This window comes from Amaranthus tricolor, chromosome 11 (assembly GCF_026212465.1).
Source record: "Amaranthus tricolor cultivar Red isolate AtriRed21 chromosome 11, ASM2621246v1, whole genome shotgun sequence".
NCBI classification, from domain to species: domain Eukaryota; kingdom Viridiplantae; phylum Streptophyta; class Magnoliopsida; order Caryophyllales; family Amaranthaceae; genus Amaranthus; species Amaranthus tricolor.
In genome coordinates, this window is record NC_080057.1 from 17,917,869 (window position 1) to 17,936,418 (window position 18,550).

Here is an 18,550-nt window from a genome sequence, read left to right on the forward strand (position 1 = left end):
TAGTTGGGCGCTGGATCCTTTCGGACCTGGAGAACGTATGACACTGGGTTGGAGTTTGGTGAACCAACTGGTCGTTCCTCTAGTTGAAGTATCGGGCCCTTTTTTCGTTGCCTAGGTTACACCTTCGGAATACCCCAGAAGGGAATTTTTCTATACTTCCTTCAATCTTAACTTTACGCCACGCCGACCCCCCTTTCGTCATAAGGCGTGGAATTAGACCAAGGGTTGGTTTCTCAAGTAGGAACTAGTCCTTCTGATTTCGCACGTAGGAGATCGAGACACAGCCCCAGGACTATAGAGAAAGATGTAGATCGATCGCCCCCTAGATAGACAACTACATAGAGGGTCTCTACAAGTCTTTCTATTCTTTCTTTCAGAACCTGCGTAAGATCAATATCACAACCAATGAAGTCTGCAAGTTTCACATATCATATAAAGTAATACCCGCTCCGATAGTTTACGATATAGATATATATGAGTTTACGAAAAAATGAGAAGAAAATAGATTAATGGATATCGGTAGTTGTCCGGTCGTACCCAAACAATAATATTCCAGAAGAAAATGCACCTAAGATCAAATATTTCGAGCCGGCTTCCGTAGAAAATTCAGACTTTCTTTTTGATGCTGCGATCACATAAAAACATAAACTTTGAGGCTCAATAGCTAAATACATGGCAATTAGATCATGAGCCGAGATCATAAAGAGCATACTGCGAGTAGGAAGTGAAATTAATACAATGAATTCAAAAGCATCAAACCTCTCTTGTTCGAAAAAATCAAAACACATCGAAATGGTACCAGCCGTACTTAATAATAGAAGGATTTGGCAGAAATATGTAAAATTGTCCCTCTTAAAAAGATTATTCCAGAATAAATGGGCAATAGTTAGGAGAGGTGCGCCAGCAGCGAGCAAAAGCAAGGTTATTAGATACCTCAGGAAAGCCCGGCCAGAACCACACGTGCAAGTTTCCCTGCATGTGGCTCGTCCGTGATAACTTCTTCGAATTTGCGTGAACTAGCGGACCGATCACTAAGTGAGGATGCTCCCTACAGCATGAGCGAACCTTTTCGGAACCGGTTAGGAATGGGCGCCATTACCCCAGCCCGGATCCAGCCAGGTTCTATTGATCATGTCCTCTTCCCAACAGTTGTACTTTGTCTTGGGGCGTCTTTGGCTTTACGAGAGAAAGCCCGCCGGAGAAAGCCATGTGCCCGTAGGTAAGCTCTATCTTTTTCTTTCAGAACCTGTGCTCGAGAAGGTCCCCCAGTTCCTCGGAAGCACCTCGATCTTACATGAGACTCGGGATATTTCCCACTCTTCGCTCATCCATTCTGCCCGCTCGTCCAGACGCGGCGCCCTTTCTCATTATCATCTACCGCCCTTTCTTTCCTCCCGGCTATTCACGCATGAAGATCGTCGTATGTATGCTCGACTTCGGTTGCCGGTTCTATAGGTAAGAGTACATTATGGCAGGATCAGTCACCTGGGCAAACCAACCTTCCTCCAAGAAGAATTGTGCTATGCCCTCTCGACCCCTATAGAGCGAAAGAGCTGCCTGGTGATCCCTAGGTTGCAGCACGTCCCTTTGTTAACTCCTCGCGCCACTGCCGCCGTTTCTAGGACCGACCGACGCTTTAGCTGCACAGGTACCTACGTAGTGTAGTGTCGGTCGCACATTCAACATAGTGTTCGGACTCATGTGCCTTCCAGAACCAGGGGTCTTCGAGCCTGCTGCGTACGATTAGCCAGCCTTGCGACGGCAAAAGGATTAGACGTCCTCCCATGCTACGGTTCCCTGCGGTCCGAACCCGGTGCCGCATTAGGTTAGGGAGCTGGGCGATAATAGCTCCTCCGCATCCCAAAGCGCGCTGCCCTCCTAGGCGCGCAACACTAAGTAATCCAAGCCAACCCACATTACTGACTAACGGTGGATAATCATATTTCTTAGAGGTACTAAAAACAACTCCATGAATGAGCAAAATGAAGGTTGCATTAATGAGAAAGATCTCTGGGGAAACCGCTAAAAAAAGATTGAACATGTGAGAGGATCCGAACGAATTCTGCTTTCATTTCCCCTGTATAGAGCACTGAGTTACTAAGGTTACGGTCTTCATCCCACAATGAGGTCTTTTCGGAATGCCATGATCTCTTTTTAGAGCGTATAAAGGGAGGGAATTCTAAAAGTAACTCTTTCCAACCTCACTCTTTAGAGTGAGTTACTGCGTAACCTTAAGCTTCGCTTAAGCTACTACATAACCTTACCCTAACGAGTAAGCAAATAGGAATTACCTGACTCTTTTGAGTCAGTAAGTAAACTGCCTTAGAAAAAGAAGAAGTTCTGTTAGGTTCTTAGTTGCTTTTCCTTCGTCTCTTTCATTTTAAAAAGTTTTCTTTGACTTTAGCTTTTCGTCTCCTTAATAGCTGGAAGTTCTCCAAAAGTGTGAAAGGCTGGAGGACTTTGTACCATCCATTCCAGTGTGGTTGAATTCTCTTCAACAGCCCAAGGACTTGGAGCACATCTTTTGTTCTTTCCACTGCTTAAAGTGATTGTTACGATCACGAAGAAACAACAAATCCCAACTACAGAGATATAAGAGCCAAAACTGCTAAGGGCATTCCATCCTGCGTAAGCATCCGGATAATCGGGAATGCGACGTGGCATACCCGAAAGCCCTAAAAAATGCATGGGGAAGAAGGTAAGATTAACCCCGAAAAAAGTGATCCAAAAATGGATTTGACCTAAAGTTTCAGGGTATGTTCGACCAAAGATTTTGCCCACCCAATAGTAAAATCCTGCAAATAAAGCAAAAACGGCTCCCATAGAAAGTACATAATGGAAATGGGCAACCACATAATAAGTGTCATGTAGAGCAATGTCTAGCCCAGAATTAGCCAGGACTATTCCAGTGAGTCCTCCTACGGTGAACAAAAAAATAAACCCTACAGCAAATAACATGGGTGTTTTGTATTGTATAGAACCCCCCCACATAGTAGCGATCCAACTAAAGATTTTAATTCCAGTGGGGACCGCTATGATCATGGTAGCTGCGGTGAAGTAAGCACGGGTATCAACGTCTAAGCCCACAGTAAACATATGATGAGCCCAAACAAGAAATCCAAGAACACCTATACTGATCATGGCATAAACCATGCCTAGATACCCGAAGACCGGTTTTCCGGAAAAAGTAGAAACGATATGACTTATGATACCGAATCCAGGCAGAATGAGAATATAGACCTCTGGATGACCGAAAAACCAAAAAAGATGCTGATATAATATTGGGTCTCCCCCCCCAGCGGGATCAAAAAAGGTTGTATTAAAGTTTCGATCGGTTAATAACATGGTAATTGCCCCCGCCAGTACCGGAAGTGATAATAAAAGTAGGAATGCTGTTACTAGAACGGACCACACAAATAAGGGTAATCTATGCATAGTCATTCCAGGTCCACGCATGTTGAAGATAGTTGTTATAAAATTGATAGAACCTAAAATGGATGAAACACCAGATAGATGAAGACTAAAAATTGCTAAATCAACTGCTCCTCCAGAATGGCTGGTAATACCACTTAAGGGCGGATAGACCGTCCACCCAGTCCCGGTACCCACTTCTACTAAGGCTGAGCTTAATAGGAGCAAGAGACTTGGGGGCAACAACCAGAATGAAATATTATTTAATCGTGGAAATGCCATGTCAGGTGCACCTATCAGAATTGGAACAAACCAATTCCCAAATCCACCTATCATCGCAGGCATAACCATAAAAAAGATCATTAAAAAGGCGTGAGCCGTTATTAAAACATTATAAAGTTGATGATTTCCACCAAGAATTTGGTCGCCGGGGCGTGCTAATTCCATACGAATCAGTACTGAAAAGCATGTGCCCATCACTCCAGCAATAGCACCGAAGATGAAATAGAGAGTCCCTATATCCTTGTGGTTAGTAGAGAAAAGCCACCGAACCAGATTATTTGTCATAATAAAAATGAAGATTGTATCCTTTACTGTTCGGACAGACACATCGGAAACTGGCCTATCCCGAAGAGACTTGGAAAGCGTCTCGGTGTCCTCTGAACTGAGTTTTCCTTTTTTTGATGTGAGTGAGGTTTTGCCCCACAAAAGAAATTAGACTCCATTCCTCTGTTCTCTCCCGAAAAAACAACAACCCCTACATAAGGGAGTATACTCCAACCCCATTCAAAAAATGAATGAATTCACAGACCTGCCCATAAAGCAGGGCCCTCTCCCCGTTTAAAAACAAATCCAAGCAATCATATTGGCTTATTGCCGGATTATCCACCGGGCTCTGAGTAACCGCGATTACAAGGTCAGCTACGGTCCATTCTGAGGGGACCTGATTCCCGCAACTTAATAATCATTCCTGTAATTGGGAGCACGCGGTGGAAAAGGAGATTTGACGCCGACCAAAAAAAAAGAAGAAAGTTGCGCATGGAACCTTTCATTTACCTTTGAGTGCTCTGCTCTCTCGAGAAATTAAAACAGACTTGTAGGATATTTATTGCCGGTTGGTTCTTAACCGGAAAGCATGGGAGTTTTGGGCATAAGATTCTTTGATTCTATTAAGAAATTTCGAGTTGGATGAACAGATCGCTCCTAAAAGGAGCCGTGTGATCTTATATACGATACCACCAGACGCACCCCAGCTTCAAGCGAGCTCACCCTTACTCAACCTCTATAAAAAAGCCCTTGCTGAACTAGATTCCCTGCTAGCGAGAGCGGCATAAAGGAGCACAAACAAGGGTTGTTTTAAAATGAACAGATAAGCTAACGCACTACTTATTTTCTGCCTACTAGCAATGCAACTACTCCTGATAAATACTCAAACTGAACTACTTTCTCTCTCTTCCTTGAGCTCTTCTTATAGTTCTAGCACGGCCGGCCCTATCGCTTATGGCCAAAAAAGGGAATTTCGCTTATCATTTTCTTTGCAGTGATCGTTAGAAATGCGATCATTCGTTTTCGTTTGTAACGAAAAGGCTGAAGAAGTTCTCCTCCCATAAAGAGAAGAAATGGTAGGGGGTCTAGTCTACCTATTATGTCAATTCACTGAGTGGTTCATCTTCTGCTTACATTCTTCTCGTGGGCGAATAAAGAAAGTAGTGAATCGCACGCCCTGGGTTCGGGGTGAGGTTGGTTGATGTCGAGTCGAAAGGTAGTTAGCTTAACTGCATGAATAGTCTCGTCCTCATAGCCGCAATGCAAGGATGAAAAAGCTACCTCCTATCTTTCTTTACTATAAAGCAATGTGGTGTCAGACTTCTGAAATGTCATCGCTGGACCGGCTATTTCATCTTTTCTTTCTGGTCAGCCCTCTCGGCTTTCCAACAAATTAAAGGAAGCTCGTCTACGAATATCAAAGTATGTTCCCATGGAGCGCTGGCCTCACGGTTTTGATTATCAAGGTAGGTCCCGAAGGAAGGAATAAGATTACTCCTACTTCGAAGAGTTAAGTTAAGCTCGATGGCGTCAGGGTAACTTGGCTGGCAGAGAACTCCCCTTGGCTTGACTTCTCTAGTTTACTTTCCTTTCTCTTGTTGAACTAGGTTACTAGGCCCTTAACTCCCAGACCTGAAAGCTCACCCGCTTCCTTACTCACTGCCACTGAAACTAGATCCCTTGCTAACTTCTTAAAAGAAAACCCCGGAAACTCCACCTCCAACTCAATCTCCAGGGAATGAAACTAGCCCTATTAATACTGGGTCTAGCGGAACTGGCACTGACTACTCCTATCGGCACTATACTATACCAAAAGAGAAAGATGAAGAATGGCTTGAAAGAGACAGGGACTGGAACTCAAACTCGATTGGCTGCCCTGAGATTCGATTCTTAGAGCGTATTACAGGGAAGAAGAAAGAAGTAGGATGGAAATAGACTCACTTCTTGCTCAATAACTCGCTTGCCCGAATCGAAAGAAAGGAGGTAGCTATCTGAGGCAGTCTTTCTGAGGAACTAGGTGTGGTCACCTTTCAGATCTAATACCACACGGCAATCACCTAGTTGTATTCTACATTATTCATTTGACGTGATATTCTATAAGTGCGAGTAGCTTCGAAAATGCCCCATGGTCTCTTTCTTTTAAGATGAAGGGCGCCCGTTCCACGAGAGGGAGGATTTAGGAGACCTGTTTTGCCATGCTGCTTGCTTTGGCGAGATCTAACCCCACCGGCAACGGCCAGGGATCATCCTGTCAATAGAACAGAAAGAATTCACTCCTAGGAAAGCCTTAAATCAAAAGGCCTGTAGCTAGCCAAGCCAGGCCTGTTCCCGAAACCAAAGCAAGAAAGCTCAAAGCCAGCAATAAGTCCAGAGCAGGAGCAAGAAGATGGATTCGTGAGTAGCTTTGTGAGGGTAGGCAGTAAAGGAGCGCGTATGCGCGGGTCCTAGCTAGATGCGCTCGAATCCCTTGACTCCAGTGCTATTGAATGGTATAGAATCGGACAAGCAACTTCTTCTCCATGGGGAATGGCAGGAGTGAAAGCTCAATCCAAGAGTTCCATTTCGCGGAATCACAACTAAGAACTATCGAAGTAAGTAGGTCAATGATTTAGCTCAAGAAAGGAATAATCGCCTTTATGCCTTGAGCCTTTTGCCTGCTTCTGCTTCATCTGCAGATCGGATTTTCAGCATCAAATAAATAAGTCAGAGCCGGGCCTTTCGGCTCGGTATTCACTCACAAAGAAGTTAATCCTTAAGTCTAGCCTTTTGGCTTAATTTACTACATAACCTTAGCTAGCACTAAGCTATTTCATAACCTTACGGGGAAGAAGATTCATTTCTTTTGCGATTGATCTCGTCCTTTTTTGAGTTGCCCATCATAGACAACACGGGAACGGATTGGTCGACGAAAACTGGAATTCCAATTGTGACTTTTCTCACCCCCTTTTTATTTAATTATTTTCTAGATGAGTTGGACGAAGCCCACTTTCCAAACTTTCGATATGCGCGTCATTACCATGAGATCTTTGTTCCTATCTTTTTGGGGGAATTTTCTGTCCCAAGATTTAGGGGTCTATTGGAAGAGCTGGGTCTGTTTGTGAACGTTATAGGTATAGTTCCGGGGGGCGTCCCAATTGACTGCTTTATTGTACCGGCAAGCCCTGCCTATCAATGCAATAGCTTCGACCGCAAGGAACAAACCGTAGCTACCCTGCTTCAACTCAATATTCCCCACCCGAGCTTCATAAGAAAAGCTTCATTATTCTGACTCATCCTCCCTATGCCTAAACCCCCATTAACCTTTGGTTGGCAAACCTGCTCCCACTTAACAAGATGGGGCTTCTTCTTCTCATTCGTAGACCCCCAGATAAAAGATCTACTGTGAGCTTCAATCTCTTCACAAGTCAATGTTGGCAGCTTAACCGTTTGCATTGTATACGTGGGTAGGGCCGAATCACCCTTACTCAGTCAGTCATTTCGGCCCGCCAAGGAAAGCTGGTTGAGTTTCCATCCACTCAATCTATCCCGAACTCTATCAACAATATATTTAAAATTTCGGTAACTCGCTCATGGAGTAATGAAACACCAAGATACTAACCTAGGTTAGATGTAAGGGAGAACCCAAACTCCCTACTAATGGCTTGCTTACCTGGAATGAAAGACAGAGAAAGGAAGGAATAGGTATGAAATTACTTACTTGTTAGAGGAGACCTCGCCTTTGATTCTTTCTTAAGGCCGGGCTTAGAAGGAGTTTTCAGGTCAGAATGTGTATGATTGTCTTACTACTCATGACGCCAGCATAGTGCTTTTCTCCTATGTTCTAATAAGCGGTAAGAGAGAATCACTCTCTCCCAAGGGGGTTAGACAACGACTCTATGCTAGCAGAGCGTGAAGCGCACAGCATAAGCACAAACAGATAAAATAGGTTAATAGCAAACCGAGGTACGATATTAGCTAGCCTCAGCAGTGCTTACCCTGTGTGCGCACTCTAATCTACATGATGCCAAAGACTGGAGAGTTCAACTAACTCACAATACGTTATCGTAGGCAGCTTTGCACACCTGCAGACCGCTTTCGCGGGAGTGCCCGGTTGGGCGCTGACTTACGAGACTGGCTAATCCAGTCGTGGCTAAACCGAGAACCAAAGATGATAACTCATCACTTCACTACTAGCTTCCTTTCCACTAGCAGCAGCAATAAGTATCTCATCAAGGCCTGGTCCAGTACGACTGCATTCCACCCATAAGTGAATAGGCAAAACACCAAGCACAGCTGCAGTTGTAAACTGCCAACTGTATTGATGACTGCAACGATTGACAGACAATATGGTCAGTAGATAAGGTGTCTTGGAGAGATTTCCATCTCCAAGGCGCCCGCCCCACCTTTGAAGGCAAGAGTCCTACAATGAGACATCAAAGCAGAACTTGCGTTTGGCTTGTTCAATAAGCAGCGCCTTACCTACTAAGCTAAGCTTTAAAGAGTAATCCACCGCAACAGAAACTTATTTTTTTGATCTTCCTATTCTATATAGAAATAGAAAAAGCGAGAAACCAGTACCAGCTTCTCGCCAACCGTGCTTCCTACCAACTCCGCCAACCCCAGACGGTCCTATTGATTTAGCCGCACCGGAACCCGCAACTGCCGCCTCTACTCCGACAGCTACTGACTTTTCTGATGAATCTTAGCTTGCTTTTGAATACAGTAAAAGTGGGACCTCCCTTGTTCTCGCATTCCTTGCCTTGGCCCGGCCTTCAATCAAAGGCTAGTCATCATTAGCTCATTGGCTTGCTTTCTGATAGCATTCTCCCCGGCGTCCTTCCTCCGGGGAGATATGTGATACTTGTCTACGAGTGAGAGGTCGGCAGTGATAGTTGTGTACGATTGCGATGTTCGAAGTGATCGCACTACTCTCGTTTTCTTCGAGCGAGCTGTCTGCCAGTATGATTGATGGGTCTACCCGAAGTGAGTAAAGGTCGAAGGTCTGTGTCTGTGCTTGATATCTGGAACCTTTTCCTAACCCTTAATGCTTTGCATTAAGTACTACATAACCTTCATATGAAAACAGGTATGCAAATATTTAAATGAAGCAATGGCAGAAGAATCATTACCAGAGACGATCAAATCATCTACATAGACAAGGACATTGAGTTGCACTGGACCTTGTTGAAGAGTGAAAAGAGAGTAGTCTGAGTAGGACTGCTGAAACCCATACTTCTTCAATGATGCAGCCAATTTAGCAAACCAGCATCTCGGGGCCTGACGTAACCCATACATTTAGTACTGTACCCTACCCCCGATTTGGGTTTATTGCAATATTTTTTGGGTCAACTCTTCAGGTTGGAGGAGACAGATTGTTCATGATGGTTTAAGTTGGTGAAAGGTAAGCCGACCAAGTTGATTAGGAAAAAGAGCAATTGAAGAATCAGAGGGACAATTAATAGCATGTCGACATCTCGATGTGATATTCCAATCAATGGTTGGATGATCAATACCATCGACCTATTCCACTGCTGAATGACGGAAGCTTTTTCTTACTGATGGACTGATCCAGGGAATTCAGACTGACGGTTAGATGGTTGTTAACTTGTGTCCTTCTCTTCCTTCCCCACCTCCTTCGCGCAACTCCTTAGTAAGGGCTTCGCTCGAGTGTCGTTCCCAGGGCTAAATAGGTATGATCCATCCTTCCAAAAGAAGAGAGCTAGGCACCAGCTTCAGAATGAGAATCTTCAACGGGGATCCTTCCTTCAGTTTAGCAATCAATTAGATCCCGACTGCCTTAGCCTTGATGAAGCATAGCTTGCCGTTTGATGCGGAACATTGAGACATCGACTTTAAAGCATCTCGTAGTTGATCGGCCATCAACAGTACCAACATGGACAAGGACTGCTGAACATGGATAGAACGAGAGTCGAACTCGCGACTCAATCACTCTCTTGCTATTTTTGACCCGCGGGGAGCGCAGCAACCAAGGTGCATATTTTCATATAGAAAGAAGTGAAGCGTAGCGATTCGTACTACCGGAAAAGTTTCGCTAACCGGCGGGCAATAGAGTCCGCCGATAGGCGCAAGCAAAGCGTAGCGAATCGCATAGATAAGCCACTTATTCCTAATAAATAGGCGTAAGGGCGGGCGAAGGGGATGGATGTCTGAGCGGTTGAAAGAGTCGGTCTTGAAAACCGAAGTATTGATAGGAATACCGGGGGTTCGAATCCCTCTCCATCCGCGAGGTCATAAGTTGATAAAGGGATCTGAACCTAAGGCTTCCTCGAGGACTCTATCTTTGACTTTCAGTCTAGTGCCAATTATGTGATGTATTATAAAAAAAAAATGATCTTAGCATATATAGCGTCAGATGTTATGAAAGTAAGTCGATCTCCGAAAGCGAAGAAATAAAATCAAAGCGCATTGGAATCTTCGATCATATAGAATGTGTGCCGCGAGTGATCCGTCTGCGCAAAGGCAGAATAGCAGATTGGCTTGTCTTGCCTCTATCTTCCGGGGACTCCTAGGGCTCTTTCTATTTTCTATTTCTATCAATTGAAGAAGAGAGAGGGTAGAAAAGAAGGGGATGGATGGCTGGGCCATGAGAAGGAAGGCTAGCTATATTCTTAACACACACATGCAAGTCGGACGGGGGGAAGAGGCGGGGTAGAGTAATTGGAAAACTCATTTAAAGAAATGCTTATCAAAGGTAGTTTACTTACTTACTTGTTAGAGTAAGACAGGTTGGTTCGAGAGCCCCTTGGTCAAAGCAAAGGAAAGAGGGGTCCTGATTCCGGGACGGAGCCGTATGACGCGAGAGTGTCACGTACGGTTCCTTTGAGAAGGGTGTGATACCACCACCTATCAGGCCCGACGAGCGGTCCACGGAGCTGCATCCTTACTCACCCGGTCTATGCACATTGCTTTTTCCAGGAGGTTGGCCGCCTATCCTAGATCTTCCCATTTCCAATAGGATCCCGGGCTCGATCTGGTTTAGTATCAAGGTGATTCTCTTTCTCTTTCTATATATATGGGTCCGTGCAGCATTTCCACGATATCGTTATGATCAATTAATGGGACTTGGCCGGAAAGTGTTCTTGCCTCTATCATTAGCTCGGGTAGTCGCCGTTTCTGGTGTTTTAGTCACCTTTCAATGGCTCCCTTAATTATGTGCGAGGAATTGCTCTATTGAGTAATGGGAAGCGGGCTACTCCCCGAAAATGTCCATAGTTGGTTGGGGATTCCTTCGCTTTAGTAAGGTGAATCTTATTTTCATTTCTCTTTTGAATGAATTCCCCATACGTAGATCGCGCTCGATATTATGTATTTACTTATCGTTTTTTTGCCCTTGCTTAGTAGTTTCGTGGCAGGTTCGGACGTTTTCTAGAAAATACTCTAGTTACGCAGCATTCTTTTTCATTTCTCGTTCTTGTGTTCTTCGCTATCTCTATTTTCATTTTCATTTATAGAAGGCAAACGAAGAGTACTTTTTCTCTTCTATTGCTCATTCTAATTCATTTTCTCGTCCTTTTGTTCTGTTTTTTATTACGCTTCTTTCTTTTTGAGCAAGTTTTGGCTTTAGGGAGCGTTGTGGCGTCTGCCCTTTTTGTTCCCCATTATGTCTCATCTGGTTCTAGTGGTGGCGAATTGAGTGGTCCCCCACCTTTAGAATCCTCCTCGAGTACGGAATCGAGAAAGACTTATAGGAATATTATAGGGGCCTAGAACGAGGGTAGAGTTCGAGATCACTTTAATCAAGCCGTCGATGTAGATGACTATTTCTTTGTTTTTGATCGAAGGAACTTTGAATTACGGGTGTTGGAGCAAAAGGGCCTATTGCAAGATAGGCTCTTTGAGCTCATGCTCGCGCAGAGCAATTTGGAAAGTATTTATAAGGTATGCCTCCATAATGGTCAAACTGATATTAGGAGGGAGGCTTACGAATTCCTCCAAGAAAAGGTTAAACCATTCAGCGACCCCTCCTTTGCTGATCAGCGGGCTCTCATGTCCGCTAATCAGAATTCCTTTACTCAGCAACTGAACGAGCACGGTAGAAATTCTGAAATTTACCAAGAGTTCTACCGGCATTTTACGGATGAAGACGTCCGTCGCTCGCTCGGGTTGCCCCTACCATAGGGGGGGGTTTCTTTTCTTTCTTTTTTTTTAAGTTTTAACATTTGAATTTCTCTTACATTCTACGTTCCCGAAACGGATTCTATAAAATATTTTACATTTTCTATGATCATCTTTATTTCAGGTATTCGGGGAATTCTCCTTAATAGACGAAATATTCTTATTATGTCAATGTCAATTGAATCAATGTTATTAGCTGTGAATTCGAACTTTATGGTATTTTCTGTTTCTTTGGATGATATGATGGGTCAATTATTTGCTTTATTGGTTCCAACGGTGGCAGCTGCGGAATCTGCTATTGGGTTAGCCATTTTCGTTATTACTTTCCGAGTCCGGGGGACTATTGCTGTAGAATCTATTAATAGCATTCAAGGTTAAACATGACTCCTAGAAAGTTACCAAAATACGAAGTTCTTTCCGTAAGCTTCGCTTAAGCGACTTCATACGTTCTCTTCTTTCTTTTTACTTGGTTGGCAGGATCAGGGCCTTTCTCACTGGGCGAGCGCATCCGATTCTTAAGTGCTTTCTTAAACCACTTCCCGTTCAGTTGCTGAAAGATAAAGATAAGCTTTCTAAACTAAATGATAAAGAGTTCCACGAAGATGCAGGCTAGAAAGATGCTATTTGCTGCTATTCTATCTATTTGTGCATCAAGTTCGAAGAAGATCTCAATCTATAATGAAGAAATGATAGTAGCTCGTTGTTTTATAGGCTTTATCATATTCAGTCGGAAGAGTTTAGGTAATACTTTCAAAGCGACTCTCGACGAGAGAATCCAGGCTATTCAGGAAGAATCGCAGCAATTCCCCAATCCTAACGAAGTAGTTCCTCCGGAATCCAATGAACAACAACGATTACTTAGGGTCAGCTTGCGAATTTGTGGAACCGTAGTAGAATCATTACCAATGGCACGCTGTGCGCCTAAGTGCGAAAAGACAGTGCAAGCTTTGTTATGTCGAAACCTAAATGTTAAGTCAGCAACACTTCCAAATGCCACTTCTTCCCGTCGCACCCGTCTTCAGGACGATCTAGTCACAGGGTTTCACTTCTCAGTGAGTGAAAGATTTGTCCCCGGGTCTACGTTAAAAGCTTCTATAGTAGAACTCATTCGAGAAGGCTTGGTGGTCTTAAGAATGGTTCGGGCAGGGGGTTCTCTTAAGAATAAGGAAGACAAATAAAATCGAATTCATGTTCATGCTAAGAGAAGAGCGGATCCAATACCAAGACGACTTCTTTCTCAGAAAAGCAAGTACTTGAAGAATTTATTTTTTGATATCATGCCCTACGAGTAAGTCCCAAAAAGGACCCGCGAGAAGCCTTTTGCACCAAGCTAAGGAATGCAAAACTCGGCTTGGATCAAGGAGGGGCTCTTGGTCACAAAAGGGAATCTACTTCTTTCTTCCAAAACCTTTCTTTTTTTTCGGTATGCCGCTCCGCCTGCAAGGAGCGAAAAAAGAAATTGGTCTGTGGTGATGTCGGAATTTGCGCCTATTTGTATCTATTTAGTGATCAGTCTGCTAGTTTCTTTGATCCCACTCGGTGTTCCTTTTCCATTTTCTTCTAATACTTCGACTTATCCAGAAAAATTGTCGGCCTACGAATGTGGTTTCGATCCTTTCGGTGATGCTAGAAGTCGTTTTGATATACGATTTTATCTTGTTTCAATTTTATTTATTATCCTTGATCCGGAAGTCACCTTTTTCTTTCCTTGGGCAGTATCTCTCAACAAGATTGATCTGTTTGGATCTTGGTCCATGATGGCCTTTTTATTGATTTTAACGATAGGATTTCTCTATGAATGGAAAAGGGGTGCTTCGGATCGGGAGTAATCACTAGTGATAGGGCAAAAATACCTAGACAAACCAATCCTCATACTGATTGTGTCAGTTAAGGAAAGCTCAGGATGGTCCCATTGGTGAAGTATGTTGCTCATTTTGAGAATTGGCAAGACTTGTTCTTGTCATCAACCAGAATGAGTAGTATGCATCATTTCAAGGGGCTTTCTTGGCCTCCTTTTCTGACTTGGACACTTCTCGCCTTACTGTTCTACCATCTGAAGTAGACGGTGAGGGTAAGGATGGTGATAGTTATCCTTTCCGGCTGTGTCCTTCAGAGGTTGAGATCCTCTTCGGGATCACGGTTGTTGGAACTCTTCCCCTCTTCAGCGTCTGGTTCGGCTTTAGCTTTTTCTGATACGGATGCTTGCGCTTAGCTTCTTTCTTTGTCTTGTTTGTGTTGTAAAATGGGCGCGCTAAAGCTACAGCTATGTGCTTTGGAATCGAATAAGGCTTACTCACTTGTTCCTGATGGATCAGGACCAGTCACCTTCCCTTCTTTCATGTAAATAGGCTTCTTCCTCATGACAAGCCTTTTCGTTAGCAATCAATGAACTTCCCCCTCCACCGCGATAAGCTGACAGCGAACTAGCTCTCTTCGTGCACACAGATGCCCTAGCACCCTCCACCCGAAAGGCCTTAAGCGCGAAAAGGGAAGCAGCGAAAGAATACAAGAAAGAAAGCATATCACCAGATAAATACGTTGATCAAAGAGCGGACCCCTAAGAACGAAGGGAGTGGTTCGATTCCCTTTAGCGGGGCTTGGTAAACCACATTTTGTGTAGTGAAATGATCCATGAACAGAGGATCGACAGAAGCGAAGCTAGAATCACACCATCAGGAGTAGGTCCAAGCATTCTTCTTTTGGGCAGGTGGGTGGGGAAGGTAGAACACTAAGAATTTACGATTTAGTCGTTCGATAAACAAGATCAAAGCTATGGCCATGCGCCAAATTTCCCTGACATTCATCCATTTAGTGCAGTTACGATGTCATTGCCTAGATCTTCCTACTCATTTATGGTTTGAGTACATAACTCAATAGCTCGGGAACGAAGCGAACAATCTCGTACTAAACTATTGTGTCAAAAACTACTTCAAAAAAGGTCGGCAGAAGCCTTCTCATCATTGACTAATCGGGCACAAGAATCCTAAGCGGAACATTCCAGGTTTTCTTTTTAAACTAAAGACGTCGTGACACACAATGGATCATAGGTTTATCCTTTGAAGGGGAATTCCCAACATCAGATGACCGAGAAAGAATTCCAAGAGGGGTCCTGTATGCTATTATTCCAATGCTGACATGTCAAATAGAAAATTTCTTCCTGGAAAAAAAAAGCTTTCATCGTGTGACCACATCTCTGTATGGGCGGAGCGCGGGCATAGAACAGAGCTTCAAGCAGGCATTACATCGATCCAATCCCTACTTATCTTGGTCTCCTAATCACATAGATAGGGACAGAGTGACAGCAAACAGAGATGAGGAGAAGGTGTCAAGTGTAACCATTGACTGAGCTGGACCAGGAACATCAATTAGAGCTCTTGTTTCCCTCTCCAACCTAGCTACAAGAAGAAAGCTTCATCAAGCATCCCCCGTGGAAGAGCCATAGCGAGAGAGACCTTCCTTGCTGCTGCCTAGCCATACTTCAGCGAGATGTTTGTATTTCCCCGTGATTTTCGCTATCCGACCTCTTTGCCTAATAAGAGCACCCAACAATTGATAACTTCTGTCGTCAAGAGAGATCAAACTTTCTCCATTCGTGACCCCTTTCATACTTAGAAAGAGGGTTTAGTGAGATTTAGTATTCAAAAGCATAGATAAAGTCGTGTATTGTATCTGACGATCGGAAGGCATAACGCCCGTACCATTCTATGGAATATTGAGGTTCGAATCCTGCCCCCGCCTAATCACTTGAGATGCTGGGGTGCCCCAAGTCAGTCCTTTGAGAAAGGAGTATATTAGTCAAAAGACTGAAGGTTTTGAATAAAAAATTAACAGATATGGGATAGATGCGCGCTATCTGCTGTTTGCGCCTTATCCTTAGGACGAATAGGTTGTTTCGGAATAACCGGTTTTAGCAAGAAGGGGAAGGCAAAGCACTGACATAGTTGATGCAGAGGCCAGCCACAAGAGATAGCAAGTGATCAGAAAGGAATCACCTTCACCCCCCCCGGCAAACGTGGTTCAAATGATGATGAGTCAAGCTCAGTTCAGAGGTAACCCAAAAAGTTTCAAACCATCAAAGCCTTAAGGCATTGAACGTGTAAGTCCAGTTGAGGGGAACCTTACCGGGACGGTAACGGCTCTCTATAATGGTCATGTGCTATCTGTAGAGGGGGGCTCTTCCAGAAGTTGTCCTCTAGGAGTGGTTCACCTTTCCTTACGGAAGAGGTGTCTCTGATCAGAGATAGGGTCGGTGCAGTCCCATACCAATAGGATATTGGCTAGGACACTGATCGCCGCGGAAGTAGAAAGGTCCAGTCAATCATCTGATTTGGCTAGACGAATCCTCCCGACTTGATGGTTAGGGGCATGAAGAATCTTGGTGCTTTGTTCATGTAAATGAGCAGGGTGCTAGGGTTACTAAGGATGTCTTGCCACTCTCAACTGCACTTGTCCTGGGTGACAAGGAGCCGTTAAGAGCACCGGAGTGGACCGCTAATATTGTGGTTACTCTACATTGTGGGTGTCTTTCGTACTGGACTATGGTGTTCATGCCAGGACTGTCCTTCACTTACCTTGAGCCGGCTCATCACCTAGGGCAAGGGAAGCCACAGGACTAGTTGACTTTGAGTGCACCTGAGCGTCACGTGGCATAGCCCAATGCCGATAAACTCTTTAAGTAGAGTTTTCCAATGCCCATGCCGAAAAGGAAAGCACTGACCCATCAAGCCCATGCCACCCGCAACGAGAGCCCTATAGAAAACGCATAGAGCGAGAGAGATAGGGATTCATATGCGAGGGTACTTTACACATAAGATACGCTGATTAAACTCCATTTAGCCGCCATTGGAGTGACTTGAAATTCCACGAACTCAGTAGTTAGCCGCTGATAAACAAGAAATCGTTGCTAGGACACGAGCCCGGGCATGTGAGAGAGACGTAAGAAGTGTAACCACAGGTCGTTCCTGCTGAATACCAAAGTTCCGAGAATCTACGGTAGCAGGGGAACAAGATAAGTCAGCGTTAAGGGTAGGGACAAAACTTCTGTTAGTAGCTTGTTGATTGGCTAAGAAAGGTCCTGTAGCTGGCTGCTGGTGGAGGAGGCGAATGTAGCTAGGCCCTGTAGCTAGAGCAACCAAACAAGAAAGCTCTTCCCTTGCAGTTAGTTCTTATCGAGATCGAATTGGGTAAGGGCCATACCATAGGGGAAGGTGCACTGATTCTTTCCCTGAGTCACTAACCCTAAAGAAAGAGTGGTCCAGGATCAGAGGAGAGGCGTGATGGTAGGCCTAATCCAGAAGTCTAATTTGGACTTGAAAGGACCTTTGCCTCTGTGTACTAAAGCAGTGGATAGATCGATTCTCTTAAGAATAGGAAGTAAGGTAAGTGAAAGGTATGCAAGCCTAACTCATCCACTCATTAGGTTCGGGAATGATACATAAATCGCTTCCCCATATATGATCTATCTTCCCAGAACACGGAATCGGCTTTCTACGAGAGCCTGTCGGGATTGGGTCGGTGTTAAGTAACATAGCAAGAGGTCTTACAAAACTATATAAACTGGAAACCTTAACTCCCGAATAAAACTAACCCGGTAGGGCCAGCCAGGATGTGGCCCACTTTAGAGACATACATAATAGGCGGGAAGATGGAGTGAAGTTAGTCGTCCCCTACTTCCCTTTTTAATAATTTCGGCTAGGCGATCAGCCATTTCCTTTTTTGACAATTTGTGAACTGTCTCATTGGAATATGGTGACTCCTCTTTTTCCTTATCGTGACGAAACAATTGCAGAAGCAATCTAAAAGCGGAATTCCATAATTTCTCGAGCAGAGGATCTAGTTCCACACCAATACGCTTATCTTATATAAGAGAATATATACACTTAGCGTACCTACAATCGCTTGCTTTAGCTACTTACTCGGGAACTAGCTTCGCACCTCACCCCGGGAACTCAAAGGTGCGTAGCTTGCTTGTGAAAGGGGTGTTCCCGTTCCTCCGGCTCTAGGTAATTTTTTTTTTTAAGAAATTCCATGCCTCCTTATCCATATCTGTCTATGAAGGTCACAGAATGGCTGCTAACTGCTCTGACACCATTCCTTGATTCGTCTTAGAGTTAGAGTGCTATTACGAGACCTAAGTAATGAGATTGTTGATCTAACGGGTAACGAAAGCTAAGAGCAGTGGATTCGTAAAATGTTCGGAAGCTTCGAGTGACCGTATCAATCCCGGTTGTAGGAAAACAGAAGGAAGCAGGGAAGGGCTGGAAAGAGCCTCTTCTCGGAACATATTCCAATCCTTACAGCTAAGGCTGACTCCTTCCTATACCTATAGAAAACTCCAGGGAGATCAGACTGACGGTTAGACGGGTTCGTTTCGATGTCAATCGCATCCAAGGCGTCGTAAAACCTGCGTAGATTTCGGTTGGTTGATGGTCTATAATCAACCTTTCACCTTAACTGCATAGTTGATTGTACGCCTGAG

The 18,550-nt window shown here is 44.3% G+C and overlaps 5 protein-coding genes and 1 non-coding gene across 6 annotated transcripts in view; 4 read left to right on the forward strand and 2 right to left on the reverse strand.

Annotated features, from left to right (window-relative positions):
* LOC130827036 (uncharacterized) overlaps positions 1-1,378 on the forward strand; it is a 2,494-nt gene extending 1,116 nt beyond the window's left edge. The window contains 1 exon segment of the mRNA XM_057692667.1: positions 1-1,378. This exon segment is cut by the window's left edge and continues 508 nt beyond it. The gene's annotated coding sequence lies outside the window, so the exon portion shown is untranslated.
* LOC130826602 (NADH-ubiquinone oxidoreductase chain 2-like) lies at positions 234-788 on the reverse strand. The gene is made up of 2 exons (XM_057692180.1): positions 569-788; positions 234-412 (listed from the first exon to the last, which is right to left on the reverse strand). Exons 1-2 carry the CDS (start codon positions 786-788, stop codon positions 234-236), a joined length of 399 nt encoding a protein of 132 aa, XP_057548163.1.
* Positions 1,379-2,333: 955 nt separating the features above from the next.
* LOC130827009 (cytochrome c oxidase subunit 1) lies at positions 2,334-8,190 on the reverse strand. Its single transcript, XM_057692642.1, has one exon. The coding sequence runs from the start codon at positions 3,976-3,978 to the stop codon at positions 2,401-2,403; it is 1,578 nt and encodes a 525-aa protein (XP_057548625.1). The 5' UTR covers positions 3,979-8,190; the 3' UTR covers positions 2,334-2,400.
* Positions 8,191-10,093: 1,903 nt separating this feature from the next.
* TRNAS-UGA (transfer RNA serine (anticodon UGA)) lies at positions 10,094-10,180 on the forward strand. Its single transcript has one exon. It is a non-coding gene; the product is annotated as a tRNA-Ser (tRNA).
* Positions 10,181-12,041: 1,861 nt separating this feature from the next.
* LOC130827035 (ATP synthase protein MI25-like) lies at positions 12,042-13,317 on the forward strand. The gene is made up of 3 exons (XM_057692666.1): positions 12,042-12,445; positions 12,550-12,574; positions 12,659-13,317. Exons 1-3 carry the CDS (start codon positions 12,178-12,180, stop codon positions 13,248-13,250), a joined length of 885 nt encoding a protein of 294 aa, XP_057548649.1. The 5' UTR covers positions 12,042-12,177; the 3' UTR covers positions 13,251-13,317.
* Positions 13,318-13,398: 81 nt separating this feature from the next.
* On the forward strand, positions 13,399-18,088 carry LOC130827025 (NADH-ubiquinone oxidoreductase chain 3). Its single transcript, XM_057692658.1, has one exon. It carries the CDS (start codon positions 13,410-13,412, stop codon positions 13,899-13,901), a length of 492 nt encoding a protein of 163 aa, XP_057548641.1. The 5' UTR covers positions 13,399-13,409; the 3' UTR covers positions 13,902-18,088.
* Positions 18,089-18,550: the final 462 nt, after the last annotated feature.